Here is a 23,393-nt window from a genome sequence, read left to right as displayed (position 1 = left end):
CTAATGGATCTGCTTTTTTTCATATCCTGAAGCATTATCTGAGGAAGTGTCACCTAACCCAAAACATTGACTCTGTTTTTTTCAATGGACCAGATGACTTCCTTCTGAACAGCTCATACCAGTCAAAACCGAACTGCACACAGGCCTGGAAAACAGAACAGCTACAAGTAACTAATTCAACTAAACAACTGGCATGGGAATCTGAAGGAGATTTACTCTGCATCGCACATTAATATATTTGCACCGCACAGCACATCCTGAAGGCATGAAAATGACACTGAGGCTGTCTTAAGCAACCATTGACTTACATGAGGTTAACAGCAACTCCAATTGCTGCAATGATGATCATCACATCTGCTTGGATTTCAAAGTCCTTGTGTATGGTCCTCTGAACTGCTTCATAGATGAGCCCAATAGTCACAGCATAGATCAGCATTACACTCAGCACTGCAGCCAGGGCCTCTGCGCAACACACAACAAAAGGACCACATTGATTCCGCAAAATTAACCAAACAGTACAATCAAATCACAACTCTGGGATTGAACAGGTGACAGATATCACAATAGCCACCAGTATTAGAATGAGGGCACCATAACGCGGGTAACACTACTTGACTAGTAATCTCGAACCAAGGTTAATGTTCGATGTCATGCCATAAGCATTTAGTCAAATAGCTCAAACAACAGTTCGCTGTGCACTGCGTTATGAAAAGAGTGGAGATGATACAAGAATGACCAGCATACTTCAATAATCAAAAATGGGGCCAAAGAAACAGCTGTGGAGCGGGAGTAAGCAATCAACAGAATGAGAAAGATGGGATGAAGGAACATTGAGCATTGTAAAGGAGGGCAGAATGAGAGTTAAAGATCACAGAGTCTGGGTCCTGGGAATTTGAATGGATGTATCCTAGCCCTTGAGTGTGGGAAGCTGAAGAAATCACCTAATCAAAATGACATTGCATAGTCTAAAAACACAAAGTGTGTTGCCAATTTTTGGCACTAGGTTGATCCTTGCACAACCGTGTGTCTTTTTATGCATGAACAGCAAACCCTCCCCTAAGGTTTTGGAGAAATTGTACTGTGTACTGGATGGAAGTTACTGAGTGCTGTGCTTCAATTCTATGCACAATACAACACATACTGCAGTTAGAACTTCTCTCCTATTGAGCTAAAGGTTCAATGTGCAGACTAACCGAACTATGATTATTGTCTCTCTTTTGCCAGTGCATGATACAAAGTTCACACAAAGATTCTTTGCTGACTCAACTTATCACAGAATGTGGTTCCATAATGATTTTCAGTTCCCTTACTGTCACGTTAACTCCTCTTCAGAAAACCTAGCCACATAGCCATGACTAATGGGTGCAGCATGAACCGAATAGTCATAGGATGATCCAGTATAAAAAAACCTACCACATTCAACCCACTGCACCTGTGTGAATCTTTGAAAGAACAAACTGTTTCCCAAAGTTACTCAGTTCTAACCTTTAATAAAGGTAAACCTTGAAAATGCAGGATTTTAGACTAAGCTTTCTCATAAAAACTGAAAGAACAGCGGATACTGTAAATCAGGAACAAAAAGAAAGTTGCTGGAAAAACCCAGCAGGTCTGGCAGCATCTGTGAAGGAGAAAACAGAGTTAATGTTTCAGATCCGGTGACCCTTCCTCAGAACTCTCACTCCAGTTCTGTGTAAGGGTCACTGGACCCAAAACATTAACTCTGCTTTTCCCTTCACAGATGCTCCCAGAGCTGCTGGGCTTTTCCAGCAACTTTCTTTTTGTTGTTAAACATTCTCATAGTTCAAATTATGGCTATGTTGTGAAGAGAATTTGGGAACATTTCACAAATTTAATATCCCCATAATTCAATATTCTGGGGTCCGCGGCTCCCATTCAAACATCCCAGGATCATTTACACAGGAGCACGTCCAGTCATGGGATGGTGATGAATCAGCCACAGAGCCCTTCAAACCTGCTCAACCATTCAATAATATTGTGGCTGATCTAATTTTAAGCTCAATTCTGCAATCCTGCAAATTCCTGATAAGTTTGCCCCCTGGGAAATCAAGAATCTATCTACCTAAGCCTTAAAAATAGTTAAAGATTCTGTATCTATTACCTTTTGATTAAGGAAATTCCAAAGACTCTCAATCTCTGTGAGGAAAAAAGAAATTCTCAGCTGTCTCAAATGGTCAAACACTTATTTTTAAGATATGACCCCAGTCCTGGATTCTCCCATGAGAAGAAACACATTTTTCACATCTACCTGGTCAGGCCCCTTCAGGAACTTTCATGTTTCAATTAAGTCACCTGTTCCCTTCTAAACACCAGAGGATACAGGCCTAGTCTGTCCAGCCTTTCCTCAAGGTAATCTATTTATTCCAGATATTAGCCTAGTAAACCTCTTCTGAACTGCTTCCAATACCATAACCTCCTTCTGTAAGTATAGTGACCAGTACAGTGCTCCAGATGTGGTTTCATCAATGCCCTGTATAACTGAAGCATAACCTCCCTAATCTTACATTCAATTCCCCCAGCAATGAAACATAACATTCCAGCAGCTTTCCGATTACCTGCACAAGAATCTTTTGTAATTCAAACATTTGGACACCCAGGTCTCACTGCATCTCAGAACTCTGCATCACCTCACCATCTCAATAATATGCCTCTTTATTACATTAAACACCAAAATGGAAAATTTCCCACTTTGTCACACAATACTACATGGGTCAGATACTTTCCCAATCACGTAATCTATCAATATCCCTTTGTATTCTTCACAACTGACTTTCCCTCCTACCTTACTGTCATCAGTAAATTTAATTCCCATACCTCTGGCCCCTTCATCCAAATAAATTGTAATGAGTTGAGGACCCAGCACCAACCCCTAGGGCATATCACTCGTGATATCCTTCCAGACTAAAAAAGATGCATTTATTCCTGCATTCTGCTTCCTATTGGCTAGCCGATCTTCTATCCAACATAGTACCTCCAGCATCATGAGCTTTTATTTTCCCCAACAGACGCTGATGTTGCACCATCAGTGGCCTTCTGGAAATCTAAGTATAAGACATCCACTGGTTCCCTTCTATCTACAGCATAAGCTACTTCTTCAAAGAACTCCAATAAATTAGATATATATGATTTCCCCTTGACAAAACCATGTTGGCACTGTCCGATTATCTTGAATTTATCACAGTGCCTTGTTAAAGCATTTTTATAACAGTTTGTAAAGTTTTCCCTGTAACAAATGTAAAGCTATCAGATGTATAGTTTCCTGCCTGCCTGTATCCGTTCCCCCACCCACCTTTTGAATAAAGGGTTTATATTGGCTATTTCCAATCTGAAGGGGTTTTCCCTGAATCTATTGAATTTTGGAAAATTAAAACCAATGCATCAACAATCTCACTACTTTTAAGACCCTGGAATGAAATCTGTCGGGACCTGGGAATTTCTCAACTTGCATTCCCAGTAATTTACTCAGTACTACCTCCCTCGTAACTGTAACGTTATTGATGTCTTTCCTCCCTTTCAGTTCCTCATTCTCAGCTATTTCTGGCATGCTACTTGTATCCTCTCTAGTGAAGACTAATGCAAAGTCTCCATTCAGTTTGTCTACCGTTGCTGATTCTCTGACTCATTTTCTATAGGACAGACACTTTGATGACTCTTTTTTAAATACCTGAAGAAACATTTTATATCTGTTTTTATACTTTTGGCAATCTTTCTCTTGTACTCTAATTTTTCCCATCTTATTGACCTATTAGTAATTATTTCACAAGACTGTAAACAAAGGGACAGGTGACAAAACACTTGGTCCAATATGTGATCAGAGATAATGGGAACTGCAGATGCTGGAGAATCCAAGATAACAAGGTGTGGAGCTGGATGAACACAGCAGGCCAAGCAGCACCTCAGGAGCACAAAAACTGACGTTTCGGGCCTAGACCCTTCATCAGAGAGGGGGATGGGGTGAGGGCTCTGGAATAAATAGGGAGAGAGGGGGAGGCGGACCAAAGATAGGTAGAGGAGAAGATAAGTGCAGAGGACAGTATGGGTGGGGAGGTAGGGAGGGGATAGGTCAGTCCGGGGAGGACAGACAGGTCAAGGAGGGGGGGGCGGGATGAGTTAGTAGGTAGGAAATGGAGGTGTGGCTTGAAGTGGGAGGAGGTGATAGGTGAGAGGAAGAACAGGTTAGGCAGGTGGCAATGAGCTGGGCTGGTTTTGGGATGCGGTGGGGGAAGGGGAGATTTTGAAGCTGGTGAAGTCCACATTGATACCATTGGGCTGCAGGGTTCCCAAGCGGAATATGAGTTGCTGTTCCTGCAACCTTCGGGTGGCATCATTGTGGCACTGCAGGAGGCCCAGGATGGACATGTCGTCTAAGGAATGGGAAGGGGAGTTAAAATGGTTCGCGACTGGGAAGTGCAGTTATTTACAACAGTCCACTTGTGGACTTCACCAGTTTCAAAATCTCCCCTTCCCCCACCGCATCCCTAAACCAGCCCAGTTCGTCCCCTCCCACCACTGCACCACACAACCAGACCAGCTCTTCCGCTCCACCCACTGCATCCCAAAACCACTCCAACCTGTCTCTGCCTCCCTAACCTGTTCTTCCTCTCACCCATCCCTTCCTCCCACCGCAAGCCGCACCCCCATCTACCTACTAACCTCATCCCACCTCCTTGACCTGTCCGTCTTCCCTGGACTGACCTATCCCCTCCCTACCTCCCCACCTATACTCTCTCCACCTATCTTCTTTTCTCTCCATCTTCGGTCCGCCTCCCGCTCTCTCCCTATTTATTCCAGAACCCTCACCCCATCCCCCTCTCTGATGAAGGGTCTAGGCCCGAAACGTCAGCTTTTGTGCTCCTGAGATGCTGCTTGGCCTGCTGTGTTCATCCAGCCTCACATTTTATTATCATGGTAGGAACTGCAGATGCTGGAGAATCTGAGATAACAAGGTGTGGAGCTGGATGAACACAGCAGGCCAGGCAGCATCAGAGGAGCAGGAAAGCTGACGTTTCGGGTCGAGACCCTTCTTCAGAAACAAAGAACACTTTTGGCTTTCTAACCCATCAAACCTTACTAGGGATTGAACCCTTTTAAAAAATCCCTGAATGAGCAATCACAATAAAGCAGTGTCCTCGAGAGAAAGGACAAGCTCAGTTCACGTACCAAACCGATGCAAACCAAAGGTAAACCTGCTGCTTGGAGGCTTCGCAGCGAGAAACAGTGCAACCAAGGAAGCAGCAATCCCAAGGACATCAGCCAGCATGTGAACTGCATCAGTCATAACTGCCAAGCTATTGGAGAGATATCCCCCTAGAGTACACCAAAGAAAGAAATATTTAGACAGAGTAAATCCAGACTGGACCTATCCAGGAGTGCAGATATCACCAGCTTTGGGCGGGAAGCTTGAAGAATTAGTATCTCGTAGGGATGACAGGGCAATCAACAGGTGAGGGAACAGGTTTGGGTGAGATGTCCTTCCTTGTCAGATACTGGAACTTCCTTTGATGCTTTCCCTTCCTCCAACGTCCTCCCCTCCCGACCCAACCACCCCCACCACACAACACTTTCCCACACATCATAACTCCAGATGTCAGGAATCAACATCTCAGAGTAAAAGAAACTGAAATTGCTGGAGAAACTCAGCAGGTCTGTGGAGAACATAAAACAATAAAAAAACTAACACTGATAATTTAATGAATAAATTTTGAATTCACAATTATATTCCCAATAATTTAAAAATTCTAAAAAACACTCAGTATATCTGTTTTTGTAAAAATCAGCTCTTGCAACATAATCTATTTCTTATGTTCTCATAGAACAATTGAAAATCGCAATGTTACAGATAAAAATTAGTTAAAACTCATTGAAAGTGTTACTAATCATTACCTGCATTCTTCCCCCCACCCCGCACATGCAGTTCCATCCCCCATGCTGCTGCTGAATAGTGTAGATTTTCCAGGGCCCTTGGCCACTAATATACTGTCTAAACCTCACTCCCCATCATCACAAAAACTCTCCAACCTCCCTATTCATAATCTCCAACTCAGTAAGTATAACCCTCCTTATTGCGCTGCTTTGCAGGGTTCCCATGTTACAGTAAAGTCAAAGTATTTAGAAACATGGAACTTAGCAGCAGGAGTAGGTCATTCAGCCCACTGAGCCTGCTCTCCCACTCAATATGATCATGGTTGATCATCTAACTTAGTGCCCTTTCATGCTTTGTTCCCACAAAAACACAAAAGGAAAGCTCATGCTAGCCACAAAAAAATTCAACACTGTAGACAGCTTAGAGGAGTATAGAAAGTACAGGGATCAAGTGAGAAAAGAAATAAGGAAATCAACAACAGGACATGAAAAAATATTAGCAAGCAGGATAAAGGAAAATGCAAAGGTGTTTTACCAGTATATAAAGAGCAAAAGTTGAGTTAAGAAAAATTTGGGCCCTTTCAGAGATGAAGAAGGGAACTTGTTTGAAGACACAGAAGATATGGGAAGAATTTTAAATGACATGTTTGTCTCCATTTTCACTAAGGAAAGGGATGATTTGGATATAGTAATCTAAGAAAGAGTAGAATGAAATATTCGACAAAATAATCATAACGAGAGAGGAAGCGTTGGAAGAGATGGAATCCTTTGCAGTGGATAAGTCTCCAGAGCCAGATGAATTGTTCCCAAGGATGTTGAAGGAGGTCAGGGAGGAATAGCACATACTCTGAGGATTATTTTCCAATCTATTTTGAGACATGGGTGAGGTGCCAGAGGACTGGAGGAATGCAAATGTAGTTCCATTGTTTACAAGGAGCACAAAGGAAATGCCAATCAATTAGAGATGAGTAAGTCTTACTTCAAAGCTTAACATACCATTTGCCTTCTTCACTGCCTGCTGCACCTGTATGTTTACTGTCAGTGACTGTGCACAAGGACGTCTGGGTCTTGTTGCACCTTTGCCTTTCCCAATCTATAGCCATTCAGATAAAAGTCTGCCTTCCTGCTCTTGTTCCCGAATGGATAACCTCATATTTATCCATGTTATATTTCATCTGCCATGTATTTGTTCATTCATCAAACTTATCCAAATTACACAGAAGCATCTCTACATCCCTCCCACAGCTCACCTTCCCACCCAGCTTTGTGTCATCTGCAAACTTGAAAATATTACCTTTAGTCACCTTATCCAAATCACTAACCTCTAGTGAATAGCTGGGGTCCGAACCCTGATCCATGCAGCATCCCATAATCATTGGCTGCTGCTCAGAAAAAGATCCCACTTCTTGCCTCCTTTCTGGCAGCCAGTGTCTTTTCACGTCAGTCCATTTCCCCCAATCCCACATGCTTAATTTTGCACATTCACCTTTTATGTGTGACTGTAACAAAAGCCTTCTGAAAGCCCATATAAACGACATCCGCTGGCTGTCCTTCACCACCTCTACAAGAATTTCAGTAGGTTTGTCAAGCATGATTTCCATTTTGTAAATCTATGCTGATTCCATCTGATCCTCTCACTCTTTTCCAAAGGCACAGCTATTGAATCTTTTATCTTGGACTCTTGACATTTTCCTCACTGCCAACATCAAGCTGCCTGGTCTATAATTCCTGGTTTTCTCTCTGCCTCCCTTCTTAAATAGCGGTGTTACATTGGTTCTGCTCCAATCTTGTGGTAGCTATCCCTGAGTCTATTGAATCTTGAAGATGACCACAAATGTATCAACTATTTGTAGGACCAACCCTTAAGGACAGTGGGATGTAGATTATTGGACCATGTGGATTTATAGACCTTCAATCCAATCAATTTCCCCAACACTGTTTCCCTGCTAATACTGATTTCCTTTTGTTTGTACCTCTCACTATGTTCCCCAACACTTTTGGGCCATTTGTGACTTCACTTGTGAAGTATGTATTTAGTTGTTTGGCCATTTCTTGTTTCCAACTTCTTGTTGCATTTCTGAAATTGCCTCCAAAGTGCCAGTTTGATTTCTGAACCAAATTCTCTGACATTTCCTTGACCCTATTCACTGTACAGAAGCTGTGAGCCACATACACCTTTTGGAATTCTCTTCGCAAAATCCTTCATGTCGTATTCTTCACCTGATTAAAATAAAACTGTTAAATATAAAAAGGTGAAATGTAAGATATTTGAACCCCTTTTCCACTCCAGCTCCGTAAGCCGACTCCTCTCCCTGACAATTACTACCCAGTGATATACATGCTCCTGCATTTGTTTGACTCCGGGAGTACAGTACCTACCTATGAATTCCCCAGCAGTAAACACACTATACAGAGTCATCGCGATCCACAACTTTCTCCTCACTGTCTTTTGGCGAACCGATTCGGAAGTCTTGCTGCAGCGATGGCATGTCTGCTCGTTAGCTGCCGTGTCCGGCGGGAGTTCCTCCGGGAGCCCCGCTCCCGGCTCGGGGTTAGAATCGGCCCCGGCTCCATTACAAATCGCCGCCTCGTCCTGGAGCACCATCCGCAGTTGGTTGGCACCACTCAGAGCTGGCAGCTCGTCTTCATCTTCCTCGCCGATGGCCTCGGGGAGAGCCAGGCCTGCGGTATCCACGGAGGAGGCACGTTCTTCCCGCAGGAAGGAGCTGAAGCATCTCCACGGGGGTCGGGCCATGGCACTGTCCGGGACAGGGACCGGGACAATCAGCGGCGAAGCGGCATCTTCAGCCGCGGCTCCGTCTGCTCCTGGAACATAGCCACACGTTAACCGGCTTCAGTGAGCAGCACCACACCGGCCCCCTAACCCCCCCCCAATCTACTACCCCCTAAACCCCCAACTCTACTACCCCCTAAACCCCCAACTCTACGACCCCCTAAACCCCCCAAACTCTACTACCCCCTAAACCCCCCACTCTACTACCCCCTAAACCCCCAACTCTACTATCCCCTAAACACCCCCCACTCTACTACCCCCTAAACCCCCCCAACTCTACTACCCCCTAAACACCCCCAACTCTACTACCCCCTAAACCCCCCCAACGCTACTACCCCCTAAACCCCCCACTCTACTACCCCCTAACCCCCCCCAACTCTACTGCCACATAAACCCCCAACTCTACTATCCCCTAAACACTCCCAACTCTACTACCCCCTAAACCCCCCCAACTCTACTACCCCCTAAACCCCCAACTCTACTAGCCCCTAAACACCCCCAACTCTGCTACCCCCTAACCCCCCCACTCTACTACCCCCTAAACCCCCCCAACTCTACTACCCCCTAAACCCCCAACTCTACTACCCCCTAAACCCCCCCAACTCTACTACCCCCTAAACCCCCAACTCTACTACCCCCTAAACCCCCCCAAATCTACTACCCCCTGAACCCCCAACTCTACTACCCCATAAACCCCCCCAACTCTACTACCCCCTAAACACCCCCAACTCTACTACCCCCTAAACACTCCCAACACTACTACCCCCTAACCCCCCCCACTCTACTACCCCCTAAACCCCCCCAACTCTACTACCCCCTAAACCCCCCCAACTCTACTACCCCCTAAACCCCCCCAACTCTACTACCCCCTAAACGCCCAACTCTACTACCCCCTAAACACCCCCAACTCTACTACCCCCTAAACCCCCAACTCTACTACTCCCTAAACCCCCCCAACTCTACTACCCCCTAAACACCCCCAAGTCTACTACCCCCTAAACCCCCCCAACTCTACTACCCCCTAAATACTCCCAACTCTACTACCCCCTAAACCCCCCCAACTCTACTACCCCCTAAACCCCCAACTCTACTACCCCCTAAACCCCCCCAACTCTACTACCCCCTAAACCCCCCAACTCGACTACCCCCTAAACCCCCCCCAACTCTACTACCCCCTAAACCCCCCCAACTCTACTACCCCCTAAACACCCCCAACTCTACTACCCCCTAAACCTCCAACTCTACTACCCCCTAAACCCCCCCAACTCTACTACCCCCTAAACCCCCCCAACTCTACTACCCCCTAAACACCCCCAACTCTACTACCCCCTAAACACTCCCAACTCTACTACCCCCTAACCCCCCCCACTCTACTACCCCCTAAACCCCCCCAACTCTACTACCCCCTAAACCCCCCCAACTCTACTAACCCCAAAACCCCCAACTCTACTACCCCCTAAACCCCCCCAACTCTACTACCCCCTAAACACCCCCAACTCTACTACCCCCTAAACACTCCCAACTCTACTACCCCCTAACCCCCCCCACTCTACTACCCCCTAAACCCCCCCAACTCTACTACCCCCTAAACCCCCCCAACTCTACTACCCCCAAAACCCCCAACTCTACTACCCCCTAAACCCCCCCAACTCTACTACCCCCTAAACCCCCAACTCTACTAGCCCCTAAACCCCCCCAACTCTACTACCCCCTAAACCCCCCACTCTACTACCCCCTAAACACCCCAACTCTACTACCCCCTAAACCCCCCCAACTCTACTACCCCCTAAACCCCCCCCACTCTACTACCCCCTAAACCCCCCAACTCTACTACCCCCTAAACCCCCAACTCTACTACCCCCTAAACCCCCCCAACTCTACTACCCCCTAAACACCCCCAACTCTACTACCCGCTGAACGCCCAACTCTACTACCCCCTAAACCCCCCCAACTCTACTACCCCCTAAACCCCCCCAAATCTACTACCCCCTAAACCCCCAACTCCAGTACCCCCTAAACCCCCCCAACTCTACTACCCCCTAAACCCCCCCAACTCTACTACCCCCTAAACCCCCCCAACTCTACTACCCGCTGAACGCCCAACTCTACTACCCCCTAAACCCCCCCAACTCTACTACCCCCTAAACCCCCCCAAATCTACTACCCCCTAAACCCCCAACTCCAGTACCCCCTAAACCCCCCCAACTCTACTACCCCCTAAACCCCCCCAACTCTACTACCCCCAAACCCCCCCAACTCTACTACCCCCTAAACCCCCAACTCTACTACCCCCTAAACCCCCCCAACTCTACTACCCCCTAAACCCCCCCAACTCTACTACCCCCTAAACCCCCCAACTCTACTACCCCCTAAACCCCCCCAACTCTACTACCCCCTAAACCCCCAACTCTACTACCCCCTAAACCCCCCCAACTCTACTACCCCCTAAACCCCCAACTCTACTGCCCCCTAAACCCCCCCAACTCTACTACCCCCTAAACCCCAAACTCTACTACCCCCTAAACCCCCAACTCTACTACCCTCTAAACCCCCCCAACTCTACTACCCCCTAAACCCCCCACTCTACTACCCCCTAAACCCCCCCAACTCTACTACCCCCTAAACCCCCCAACTCTACTACCCCCTAAACCCCCAACTCTACTACCCTCTAAACCCCCCCAACTCTACTACCCCCTAAACCCCCCACTCTACTACCCCCTAAACCCCCCCAACTCTACTACCCCCTAAACCCCCAACTCTACTACCCCCTAAACACCCCCAACTCTACTACCCCCTAAACCCCCCACTCTACTACCCCTAAACCCCCCAACTCTACTACCCCCTAAACCCCCCCAACTCTACGACCCCCTAAACCCCCAACTCTACTACCCCCTAAACCCCCAACTCTACTACCCCCTAAACCCCCAACTCTACTGCCCCCTAAACCCCCCCAACTCTACTACCCCCTAAACCCCAAACTCTACTACCCCCTAAACCCCCAACTCTACTACCCTCTAAACCCCCCCAACTCTACTACCCCCTAAACCCCCCACTCTACTACCCCCTAAACCCCCCCAACTCTACTACCCCCTAAACCCCCCAACTCTACTACCCCCTAAACCCCCAACTCTACTACCCTCTAAACCCCCCCAACTCTACTACCCCCTAAACCCCCCACTCTACTACCCCCTAAACCCCCCCAACTCTACTACCCCCTAAACCCCCCACTCTACTACCCCTAAACCCCCCAACTCTACTACCCCCTAAACCCCCCCAACTCTACGACCCCCTAAACCCCCAACTCTACTACCCCCTAAACCCCCAACTCTACTACCCCCTAAACCCCCAACTCTACTGCCCCCTAAACCCCCCCAACTCTACTACCCCCTAAACCCCCCACTCTACTACCCCCTAAACCCCCCCAACTCTACTACCCCCTAAACCCCCCAACTCTACTACCCCCTAAACCCCCAACTCTACTACCCCCTAAACCCCCCCAACTCTACTACCCCCTAAACCCCCAACTCTACTACCCCCTAAACACCCCCAACTCTACTACCCCCTAAACCCCCCACTCTACTACCCCCTAAACACCCCCAACTCTACGACCCCCTAAACCCCCAACTCTACGACCCCCTAAACCCCCAACTCTACTACCCCCTAAACCCCCAACTCTACTACCCCCTAAACCCCCAACTCTACTACCCCCTAAACCCCCCCAACTCTACTACCCCCTAAACCCCCAACTCTACTACCCCCTAAACACCCCCAACTCTACTACCCCCTAAACACCCCCAACTCTACTACCCCCTAAACCCCCCCAACTCTACGACCCCCTAAACCCCCAACTCTACTACCCCCTAAACCCCCAACTCTACTACCCCCTAAACCCCCAACTCTACTGCCCCCTAAACCCCCCCAACTCTACTACCCCCTAAACCCCAAACTCTACTACCCCCTAAACCCCCAACTCTACTAGCCTCTAAACCCCCCCAACTCTACTACCCCCTAAACCCCCCACTCTACTACCCCCTAAACCCCCCCAACTCTACTACCCCCTAAACCCCCCAACTCTACTACCCCCTAAACCCCCAACTCTACTAGCCTCTAAACCCCCCCAACTCTACTACCCCCTAAACCCCCCACTCTACTACCCCCTAAACCCCCCCAACTCTACTACCCCCTAAACCCCCCACTCTACTACCCCTAAACCCCCCAACTCTACTACCCCCTAAACCCCCCCAACTCTACGACCCCCTAAACCCCCAACTCTACTACCCCCTAAACCCCCAACTCTACTACCCCCTAAACCCCCCACTCTACTACCCCCTAAACCCCCCCAACTCTACTACCCCCTAAACCCCCCAACTCTACTACCCCCTAAACCCCCAACTCTACTACCCTCTAAACCCCCCCAACTCTACTACCCCCTAAACCCCCCACTCTACTACCCCCTAAACCCCCCCAACTCTACTACCCCCTAAACCCCCAACTCTACTACCCCCTAAACACCCCCAACTCTACTACCCCCTAAACCCCCCACTCTACTACCCCTAAACCCCCCAACTCTACTACCCCCTAAACCCCCCCAACTCTACGACCCCCTAAACCCCCAACTCTACTACCCCCTAAACCCCCAACTCTACTACCCCCTAAACCCCCCCAACTCTACTATCCCCTAAACCCCCAACTCTACTACCCCCTAAACCCCCCCAACTCCACTACCCCCTAAACCCCCCCAACTCTACTACCCCCTAAACGCCCAACTCTACTCCCCCCTAAACATCCCGAACTCTACTACCCCCTAAACCCCCCACTCTACTACCCCCTAAACCCCCCAACTCTACTACCCCCTAAACCCCCCACTCTACTACCCCCTAAACCCCCCAACTCTACTACCCCCTAAACCCCCCCAATTCTACTACCCCCTAAACCCCCCCAAATCTACTACCCCCTAAACCCCCAACTCTACTACCCCATAAACCCCCTCAACTCTACTACCCCCTAAACACCCCCAACTCTACTACCCCCTAAACCCCCCACTCTACTACCCCCTAAACCCCCCACTCTACTACCCCCTAAACCCTCCAACTCTACTACCCCCTAAACCCCCCCAATTCTACTACCCCCTAAACCCCCCCAAATCTACTACCCCCTAAACCCCCAACTCTACTACCCCATAAACCCCCTCAACTCTACTACCCCCTAAACACCCCCAACTCTACTACCCCCTAAACCCCCCCACTCTACTACCCCTAAACCCCCAACTCTACTACCCCCTAAACCCCCCCAACTCTACTACTCCCTAAACCCCCCACTCTACTACCCCCTAAACCCCCCCACTCTACTACCCCCTAAACCCCCCAACTCTACTACCCCCTAAACCCCCAACTCTACTACCCCCTAAACCCCCCCCAACTCTACTACCCCCTAAACCCCCCCAACTCTACTACCCCCTAAGCCCCCCCAACTCTACTACCCCCTAAATGCCCAACTCTACTACCCCCTAAACACCCCCAACTCTACTACCCCCTAAACCCCCCCAACTCTACTACCCCCTAAACACTCCCAACTCTACTACCCCCTAAACCCCCCCAACTCTACTACCCCCTAAACCCCCAACTCTACTACCCCCTAAACCCCCCCCACTCTACTACCCCCTAAACCCCCCCAACTCTACTACCCCCTAAACCCCCCCGACTCTACTACCCCCTAAACCCCCAACTCTACTACCCCCTAAACCCCCCCCACTCTACTACCCCCTAAACCCCCCCAACTCTACTACCCCCTAAACCCCCAACTCTACTACCCCCTAAATCCCCCCAACTCTACTACCCCCTAAACCCCCCACTCTACTACCCCCTAAACCCCCCAACTCTACTACCCCCTAAACCCCCCCCAACTCTACTACCCCCTAAACCCCCAACTCTACTACCCCCTAACCCCCCCAACTCTACTACCCCCTAACCCCATCCCCGGACCGAGATCGCAGATCCACCCACCAACACCCCCCCATTCTACTACCCCCTAACCCCACCACCGGACCGGGATCACAGATCCACCCCAACTCCACTACCCCCTAACCCCACCCCCGGACCGGGATCGCAGATCCACCCCCCAACCACCCCCCCCCCAAGTCTACTACCCCCTAACCGCCCCCCCAACTCTACTACCCCCTAACCCTTCCGAACCGGGATCGCAGATCCACCCACCAAACCCTTCCCCAACCCTACTAACCCCTAACATCCCCCCCGGACCTGGGATCCCAAATCCACCCAAACACCATCCCCTCAACCCCAATCACTGTCAGGATCCACAAACTCCCGACCCTGCGATCACAGCTCGAATCCACCCAACAGCCGCTCTTGGGAACACTACAGGGATCCACACAAGCCTCGACGCGGGATCACGGCAGGGATCAACCCCGAATCCCTGGATCAATCCAGGGATGCCCCCTCCGCCCCCGAGGTATCCGCAAGGATCCCCGATCACTGCAGAGATTTCTCTTGATCCCGAAATCACCGCAGGGGTCGCACTGTCCCCAACCCCCACCATCACCTCTGGGCCTTCAGGCGATTCCAAGGATCAGAGACCAGATTCAGACAGCTGGAGGAACTAACAGCCAATCACAGCTCAACGCATTTCTAATTGGATCATCAATAGCCAATCATCACCAGGTCACGAATGATTGGTTCCAGAAGCAGCAAATCCTGACTCAGAGTCCAAGTTTTGACAGCTCCTAGAGATTTGGGTGTTTCCTAAATTTAAAATGTTTTTCAATATGAAGTTTTGAATTTATTTTGCCCCTTTCGTCTCATTCAGACGCCTTTTGCGAGGACTGCTTTTATTTCAACTAATCTAGATACTAAACAAATTATTATTTCCAAAACTTGGGGGAAAACGAATCCAGAATAAACCACTGACATTGTTCCCACTTTCAGTGGGAATAGGTTCATTCTGAATAAAATTCACTTGCACAAAGCCATCAGGTTCTAAATTTTTTGACTGCAATATGAGCGCAGAGGAACTGTTCGATGTGGTGTATCTGGATTTCCAAAAAACATTTGACAATGTGCCACAAAAAAGGCTGCTGCGTAAAATAAAGGTGCACAGCGTTATGAGTAATGTATTAGCACGGATCGAGGATTGTTTAACTAACAGAAAGCAAAGAGTGGGGACAAATTATTGAATTTCTAGTTGGCTAGTTGCGTGCCTCAGTAATCAGCATGGGACTGCAGCTGTTAAAATTTACATAGTTTAGATTTGGGGTGCATCAAAGTTCATAGATGACACTAGGATGAGTGCAAACTGCAGAGGCCACTGAAAATCTGCAGAGGCATATAGATACGTTAAGGGAGTGGACAAGGGTCTGGCAGAGGGAGGTCAATTTTGGTAGATGTGAAGACATCCATTTTGGTCGGAATAACAGTAAAATGGACTATTGTTTAAATAGTGAAAAACTGCAGCATTCTGCTGTGCAGTGGGACCTGGGTGTTCTGTGCCTGAATCACAAAAAAGTTGGTTTGGAAGCACAGCAAATAATTAAGACAAACTGAATATTTGTCCTCATCTCAGTTCTAAAGGCTTGTCCCTTCACTCTGAAGTTGTGCCCTCAGAATCTAGTCCCTCCAACTAGAGAAAAACATCTTCTCCATTCTGCTCTATTTCAGGGGTTTAAATATGTTGTGAGTTTCAATGAGATCCCTGCTCCTCCTTCTAAACTCCATTGAATACAGGCCTGGAGTCCTCTACTGTGCCTTCATCCCCAGGATCATTCTTGTAAATGTCCTCTTGACCCCCTCAGCACATCCTTCCTTACATATGGAGCCCATAACTGCTCACCAAACTCTAAACGCGATTTGACCAGATCTTTATACAGCCTCAGCAGTACCTTCTTGCTTTTATATTCTGGCCGTCCTGAAATGAAGGATAAAATTGCATCTGTCTCCAAACTGCCACCTGAACTGCCACATTAACCTTAAGAGAATCCTGAACTAGGACTCCTTTGTGCTTCAGATGTCTGCTATTTGCTAATTTTGAAAATAGTCTATGCCTCTAGTCTTCCTACCAAAGTACATACCCTCACACTTTCCCACATTGTAGTCCATCTGCGACTTCTTTGCCCACTGTCCCAGCCTGTTCAAATTCTTCTGCAGCTTCCCCAGCTCCCCAACAGAACCTGTCCCTCCACCTATCTTTGTGATATCCCAAGAACTAATTTGGTTTTGAAGGAATAGCAAAGGATGATCAGTCACAAAGTTATCTCCTGCTAGAGACCTGGACTCAGGAATTCCCTCCTATGTCTAGAACATAGAACAGTACAGCACAGTACAGGCCCTTTGGCCCATGATGTTGTGCCAAACTTTTACCCTAAACCTAAAGTCTATCTAACCTCAACCACCAACTTATACTATCATCTCTCTGACTGTCATTCCTCCTTAAGATTCTTTTTAAAACCGACTCCTGATCAAACTTTTAGTCATTGACCTAAAATTCTCCTTTTGTTGTTTAGGATTCCTGTGAACACCAGTGGGGTATTTCATGATTGTAGTAACAATGGCAGAATGGTTTATTTCCTGCCTTGTGTGATTTTGTTTGTGAAAGACCTATATAAGTTGTCTTTGCTGATGATGATGACCTGTGACATTAAGATTCATGTGTCAGGGGTAGGCTTGTGCTTTTCCAATGCCATCACTCAGTTGTATTTTTACCTGTCCTGTCTTGAGAGCCAATGTACTCATCCTCTGCTGGACCTTCTCTTTTCGTTGAGCTAATAGTGTAAAACTGGTTTGATAATTTCTTCAGAATTCCCATCAGTTTGTCTTGACTTCCTACCAGAAGAATGTTTGTCCACTAAACATCCAGTTGCATTTAATAATACTCATTAGTGTTTCACCTCAATGACCTGTCTCAAATTCTTTGCATGTAATGAATCACTTCATCAGCTCAGTGACCATCATACAATACTTTGCAGATTTACAGTGATCTTAAATTACAAAAGACATACCAAAACAGTTCATAAAGGTGGAGTTGAAGAAGTGTCACATTAGGTCTAGCCAGCAAATATGTGGTCAACAAGTTTGAATCTGAGAGGTATCTTAAAGGAAGGGAGAGAAGTTGAGAGGTTTAGGGAAGGAATTCCAGAGCCCCAAGATCAGGCTGGTGAAGGCACAACTGCAGATAATGCAGTGAATGCTTGTGAATTTGTGGAAGATTCAAGGGCATAAGGTTAGAGACAAGGGAGAAATCTAAGGCTAAGAACAGTGTATCGAATTGGAGAATTTCAGAACCAATGTCAGTCAGTAGCAATGGGTGATTGAAAAGATGAAGGGTGCATTTTGGAACGATCCCAGATAACAGCAGGAGGTCTCTGAGTTGAGGCTGGGTATTAGGGTCAGGGTTTTGTGATTAGTATCTGGGATGAGTTTTGGGATCTAAAGATTGGGTTCAGAGGCTGGGTTTTGGGTTCAGGGTCAGGGTGTAACAGTTTGTGACAGGTTTCAGGTGGTTTGGGGCTGAGATAATGTGTGCTGGGGTCAGATTTGGGACCTGGATTAAAAACTGAAAGAACCATGGATGTTGTAAATCAGGAACAAAAGCAGAAGCTGCAGGAAGAGCTCAGCAGGTCTGGCAGCAACTGTGAAGAGAAAATCAAAGTTAATGTTTCAGTTCCAGTGACTCTTCCTCAGAACTGATGGTAGCTGGGTAAACCTTTGTTTATATATGCAGAAAATAGGGAGGGAAATGGGCTAGGGAGCAAATGATAGGATAGAGCCTGACAAGAGAGAAGAACAATTGGATCGACAAAGGTAACAAAGTGTGTAGCTGGATGAACACAGCAGGCCAAGCAGCATATCAGGAGCAAAAAACTGACGTTTCGGGCCTAGAAGGGTGTAGGCCCGAAACGTCAGCTTTTGTGCTCCTGAGATGCTGCTGGGCCTGCTATGTTCATCCAGCTTCACACTTTGTTATCGTGGATTCTCCAGCATCTGCAGTTCCCATTATCTCTGGATCGACAAAGGAGTTGATAATGATCTGTTTAGGAGGGTGAATACTTGTTAATGGAGACTGCTGGTAACTAACAATAGAGGGTGTGTAATGGCAGGCTATGTGATAACTGGTGTGTGGGGTATGGGGCTAGGACATGGGAGAGTTTAGGTCCTAAAATTATTGAACTCGATATTGAGTCCAGAGGGCTGCAGCGTCCACAAGCGGAAAATGAGGTGTTGTTCTTCCAGCTTGCGTTGAGTGTTGCTGGAACACTGCAGCAAGCCAGAAATAGGGATGTTGGCCGGAAACAGGGTGGTGTGTTAAAGTGACAGGCAACTGGAAGCTCAGGGTCTTTATTGCACACAGAATGTAGGTGCTCTGTGAAGTGTTTCCTCAATGTAGAGGATACCACATTGTGAGCAGCAAATGCAAATTCAGGGAAGTGTAGGTAAAGTGCTGCTTCATCTGGAAGGTATGTTTGGGCCTTTGGATACTGAGGAAGGAGGAGGTAAATGGGCAGGTGTTGCACATTCGCTGGTTACAGGGGAAGGTGCTGTGGGGCTGTGGGGTGGTCTTGGGGGCTAAGGAGAGTGGACCCAGGATGTCCCAGGAGGACCGGTGCCAGCAGAAGGGCGGACAGGGATGGAAGGGGAATATGTTTCTGATAGTGGCGGTAATGGTGCCTGATGATCTACCGGATGTGGATGCTGGTGGGATAGTAGGTGAGGATAAGGGGAATTCCATTGCTGCTGCAAGACGGAAAAGAAGGGGTGAGGGCTGAGGTGTGGGAGATGCTTCAGACCTGGTTGAGGGCCCTGTGACAAGGGAGCTGGGGAATCCTCAGTTGAGGAAGAAGGTGGATATTTTGGAGGCTCCCTTGTCAAAGTTGGCCTCATTGGAATATATGCGACAGAGATGTAGGAACTGAGAGAATGGGATGGATTCTTTACAGGAAGCAGGGTGTAAGGATGTATAGTCGAGGTAGCTGTGGGAGTCAGTGGTTTTGTAGTGGGTATTTGTGGCCAATCTAGCCTTAGAAATGGAAAAAGAGTGTCAAGGAAGGGAAAGGAGGAGTCAGAGATAGACTGGGTGAAAGTGAGGGCAGGCTGGAAATTGGAAGCAAAATCGATTAATTTTTCTAATTCCAGACGAGAGAGGGAAGCAACACCAATGATATCATTGATGTGTCGGAGAACGAATTGTGGGTAGGGGCCGGAATAGGACTGGAACAAGGAATGTCCCACGTACCCCACGAAGAGACAGGAATAACCAGGGCCCATGCGGATACCCATGGCCACCCCTCTTATCTAAAGAAAATGAGAGGAGTTAAAAGAGGAGTTGTTGAGGGTGAGGACAGGCTCAGCCAAGCGGAGGAGGGTAGTGGTAGGTGGGGATGATTCAGGTCTTTGCTCTAGGAAGACGTGGAGAACCCTAAGACCCTCCTGGTGGGGAATGGACATGCAAATCCATGGTAAAGAAGAGGTGGCTGGAACTGGAAAACTGTAAGTTTTGAAACTGGTGTAAAGCATCAGAAGAATCACGGATGTGTGCGGGCAGGGATTGGACCGGGGAGAGAAGACTGAGTCAAGATAGGAAGAGATGAGTTCTGAAGGGCAGGAGCAAGCTGGTCAGTCCTGTTCGTGGATATGTGGAAGGAGGTAGAAACGAGCCTTGTGAGGCTGGGAGGACCGTCAGCTCGGAAGCACTGGCGGGGAGTGATCACCAGATGAAATGAGATCAGTTAGTGTAGTAGGTGCAATGGCCTAATGCATCTTGGTGCGGTTATGGGACAGGGGAAGATAAAAGGAAGTTTCTAAGAGCTGGCGCTCAGCCTCTGCAATGTAAAGGTCAGTACACCAGATGACAACAGCACCCCCCTTATTGACAGGCTCAATAACAAAGTCAGGTTAGATTTAAGCACATGGAGTGCAGTCAGCTCAGAGGGAGATGGGTTGGATTTGTATTGGGTGGGGGACAGAGAAATTGAGGCGATCATTATCACATTGGCACTTCTCAACGAACAGATCGAGTGCAGGTGAAAGGCCAGAGGCAGGGGTCCAGGTGTAGGGATAGTGTCGGAACAGGGCGAAGGGGACTGTGGGATAGGGAAGGGACTCTTGTCTGAAGAAATGGGCACAGAGGCGAAGACAGCAGAAGAAGAGTTTGATGTCATGTTGTGCCTGAAATTCGTTAAGGTGGGGACTCAGGGGAAAATGCTGAGATCTTTACTGAGTACAGAAGGTTAGCGGGGATGGTGAATACTCAACAGGAGGTGAGGTTGGGAGGGGCGCAGGTTGGGGGTGGGGGGCTGGTTGGGGATGAGGGGGCAAATTGGTGTGATGGACAGGTTTGGGGGTGAGGTGACAGGTTGGAGGTGACAAGGCAGGTTTGGGGATCAGAGGCCAAGTTTGGGGTTGAGGGGCCAAGTTTGGGATTGAGGGGCAGATTGGGCACAAGGGAACTGGTTGTGGGTTGATGGGGCATGTTTGGGAATGATGGGGCAGATTTAAATTGAGGGGGCTGGTTGGGATGAGGGGCAGGTTTGCGGGTGGGGGGCAGGTTTGGTGTGAGTGGACAGAATGGAGATGAGGAGGCAGGTTTGGGGACAAGGGGTTAAGTTTGGGGTTGAGGAGCCAGGTTTGGAGATAAGGGGCAGATTGGGGGTGAGGGGTATGTTTGAGGATGACGGGGAAGATTTGAGTTGAGGGGGCTTGTTGGGGATGAAGGCAGGTTTCTGCGTGAGCGGGCAGGTTGGGGGAAGGGCACGTTTGGGGGTGAGAGGACAGGTCAAGACTGAGCAGACAGGTTGGAGATAAGGAGGCAGGTTTGGGGATAAGGGGGCCAATTTGAGTTGACGGGGCTAGTTGGGGGTGAGGGGACAGTTTAGGGTGAGGGGCAACAGGTTTGGAGGTGCAAGGGCAGGTTTGGGTGAAAGGGGGCTTGTGGGAGGTGGTAGGTTGTGGACTGAAGGGGCTGGTTGAAGGTGAAGGGGCAGGTTACGAGCCCCTAGGGAGAGGATGGGGGGGTGAGACGGCACGTTGGGGAGTGAGACGTCATGTTTAGGGGGTGAGGGGGCAGGTTCAGGGGATGAGACAGGTTGAGGGGTGAGAGGCAGGTTGTGGGGATGAGGGTGGCAGGTTTAGGGGGTGAGGGGGACAGGTTTAGGGCGTGAGGTGAGGTGGCAGGTTTAGGAGCAGGAGGCAGGTTTTGGGGGTGGGGTGTAGGTTTAGGTGAGTGGGCAGGTTTGGGGGTGAAGGGGCAGGTTTAGGGGATGTGGTCAGGATTAGGGGGTGAGGGGGCAGGTTTGTGGGGTGGGGAGGCAGGTTTAGGGGAAGGGGCAGGTTTAGGGGGTGGGAGCAGGCTTGGGGGGGTGGGGAGGTAGTTTTAAGAGAGGGGTATAGTTTTAGGGTGTTGGGTTAGGTTTAGGGGAATGGGGCAGGTCTGGGGGTGGGGGGGTAGGTTACGGGGAGGGGTGGTAGGTTTGGAGGGGGTAGGCTTGGGGGGTAGGTTTGGAGATGTGGGGGATAAGTTTAGGGGGTGGGGGTATGTTTAGGGGGGAGGTTTAGGAGGACCGGGGGCATAGGTTTGGGGGGAGGGGGTAGGTCTAATGGGAGGGGGTAGATTTAGGGGGTTGGTGGCATGTTTAGGTGGTGACGGTATGTTTAGGGGGGTGGAGGGTAGGTATAGGGGGTAGGGGGAATGTTTAAGTGGTGGGGGTAGGTTTAGGGGTGTGGGAGGTATGTTTAGGGAGGGGGGTAGGTTTAGGGGGAGGTGGGAGGTTTTATGGTGTAGGGGGTATGTTTAGAGGGATGGGGGCAGATTTGAGGGGGCTATGTTTAGCATGTGGGGGCAGGTTTAGGGGGTTGGTGGGAATGTTTAGGGGGGAGGAGGTATGTTTAGGGGTGTGGGCTGTAGGTTTAGTGGGGACAGGTGTATGTTTAGGGGGTGGAGGTCAGGTTACAGGGGTGGGGGGTACGTTTAGGCGGGTGGGGGCAGGTTTAGGGGGGTGAGTGTATGTTTACGGGTGTGGGGTATGTTTAGGGGAGTGGTGGGTAGGTTTAGGAGTGTGGGGTATGTTTAGGGGGTGGGGAGTAGGTTTAGAGGGGTGGGGGTATGTTTGGGTGTTGGGAGCCATGTTTAGGGGGAGGGTGCGTAGGTTTGGGGGGAGAGGGGTTGGTTTAGGGGGTGGGGTATGTTTGGGGGGGGAGGTGATATGTTCAGGGGAGGGGACAGGTCAAGACTGAGCAGACAGGTTGGAGATAAGGAGGCAGGTTTGGGGATAAGGGGGACAGTTTGAGTTGACGGAGCTGGTTGGGGGTGAGGGGACAGGTTGGGGTGAGGGGCAACAGGTTTGGAGGTGGCAGGGCAGGTTTGGGTGAGAGGGGGCTTGTGGGAGGTGGTAGGGTGTGGACTGAAGGGGCTGATTGAAGGTGAAGGGGCAGGTTATGAGCCCCTAGGGAGAGGATGGGGGTGAGATGGCAGGTTGGGGAGTGAGACGTCATGTTTAGGGGGTGAGGGGGCAGTTTGAGGTGTGAGGGGGCAGGTTCAGGGGATGAGTGATAATGGGAACTGCAGATGCTGGAGAATCCAAGATAATAAAGTGTGAAGCTGGATGAACCTGAGGTTCAGGGAATGAGTCAGGTTTAGGGATGAGGGGCAGGTTGTGGGGATGAGGTGGCAGGTTTAGGAGCAGGAGGTAGGTTTATGGGGGAGGTGGGTATGTCTCTCG

General features: G+C 49.1%; 1 protein-coding gene across 3 annotated transcripts in view; it reads right to left on the bottom strand.

Annotated features, from left to right (window-relative positions):
• slc30a4 (solute carrier family 30 member 4) overlaps positions 1–15,298 on the bottom strand; it is a 34,064-nt gene extending 18,766 nt beyond the window's left edge. The window contains exons 1-4 of one of the 3 annotated variants that reach the window (XM_059639222.1): positions 15,233–15,298; positions 8,260–8,706; positions 5,179–5,325; positions 309–462 (exon numbers count right to left, since the gene is read on the bottom strand). In XM_059639222.1, the coding sequence (XP_059495205.1) occupies positions 309–462; positions 5,179–5,325; positions 8,260–8,635 (677 nt within the window). In that variant the 5' untranslated portion in view covers positions 8,636–8,706; positions 15,233–15,298. The other 2 variants (XM_059639221.1, XM_059639223.1) reach the window with 2 other exon arrangements.
• Between the last annotated feature and the right edge of the window lie 8,095 nt (positions 15,299–23,393).

Source organism: Stegostoma tigrinum, chromosome 33 (genome assembly GCF_030684315.1).
Source record: "Stegostoma tigrinum isolate sSteTig4 chromosome 33, sSteTig4.hap1, whole genome shotgun sequence".
NCBI lineage: Eukaryota > Metazoa > Chordata > Chondrichthyes > Orectolobiformes > Stegostomatidae > Stegostoma > Stegostoma tigrinum.
This window is presented reverse-complemented; position numbering and strand designations above follow the sequence as displayed.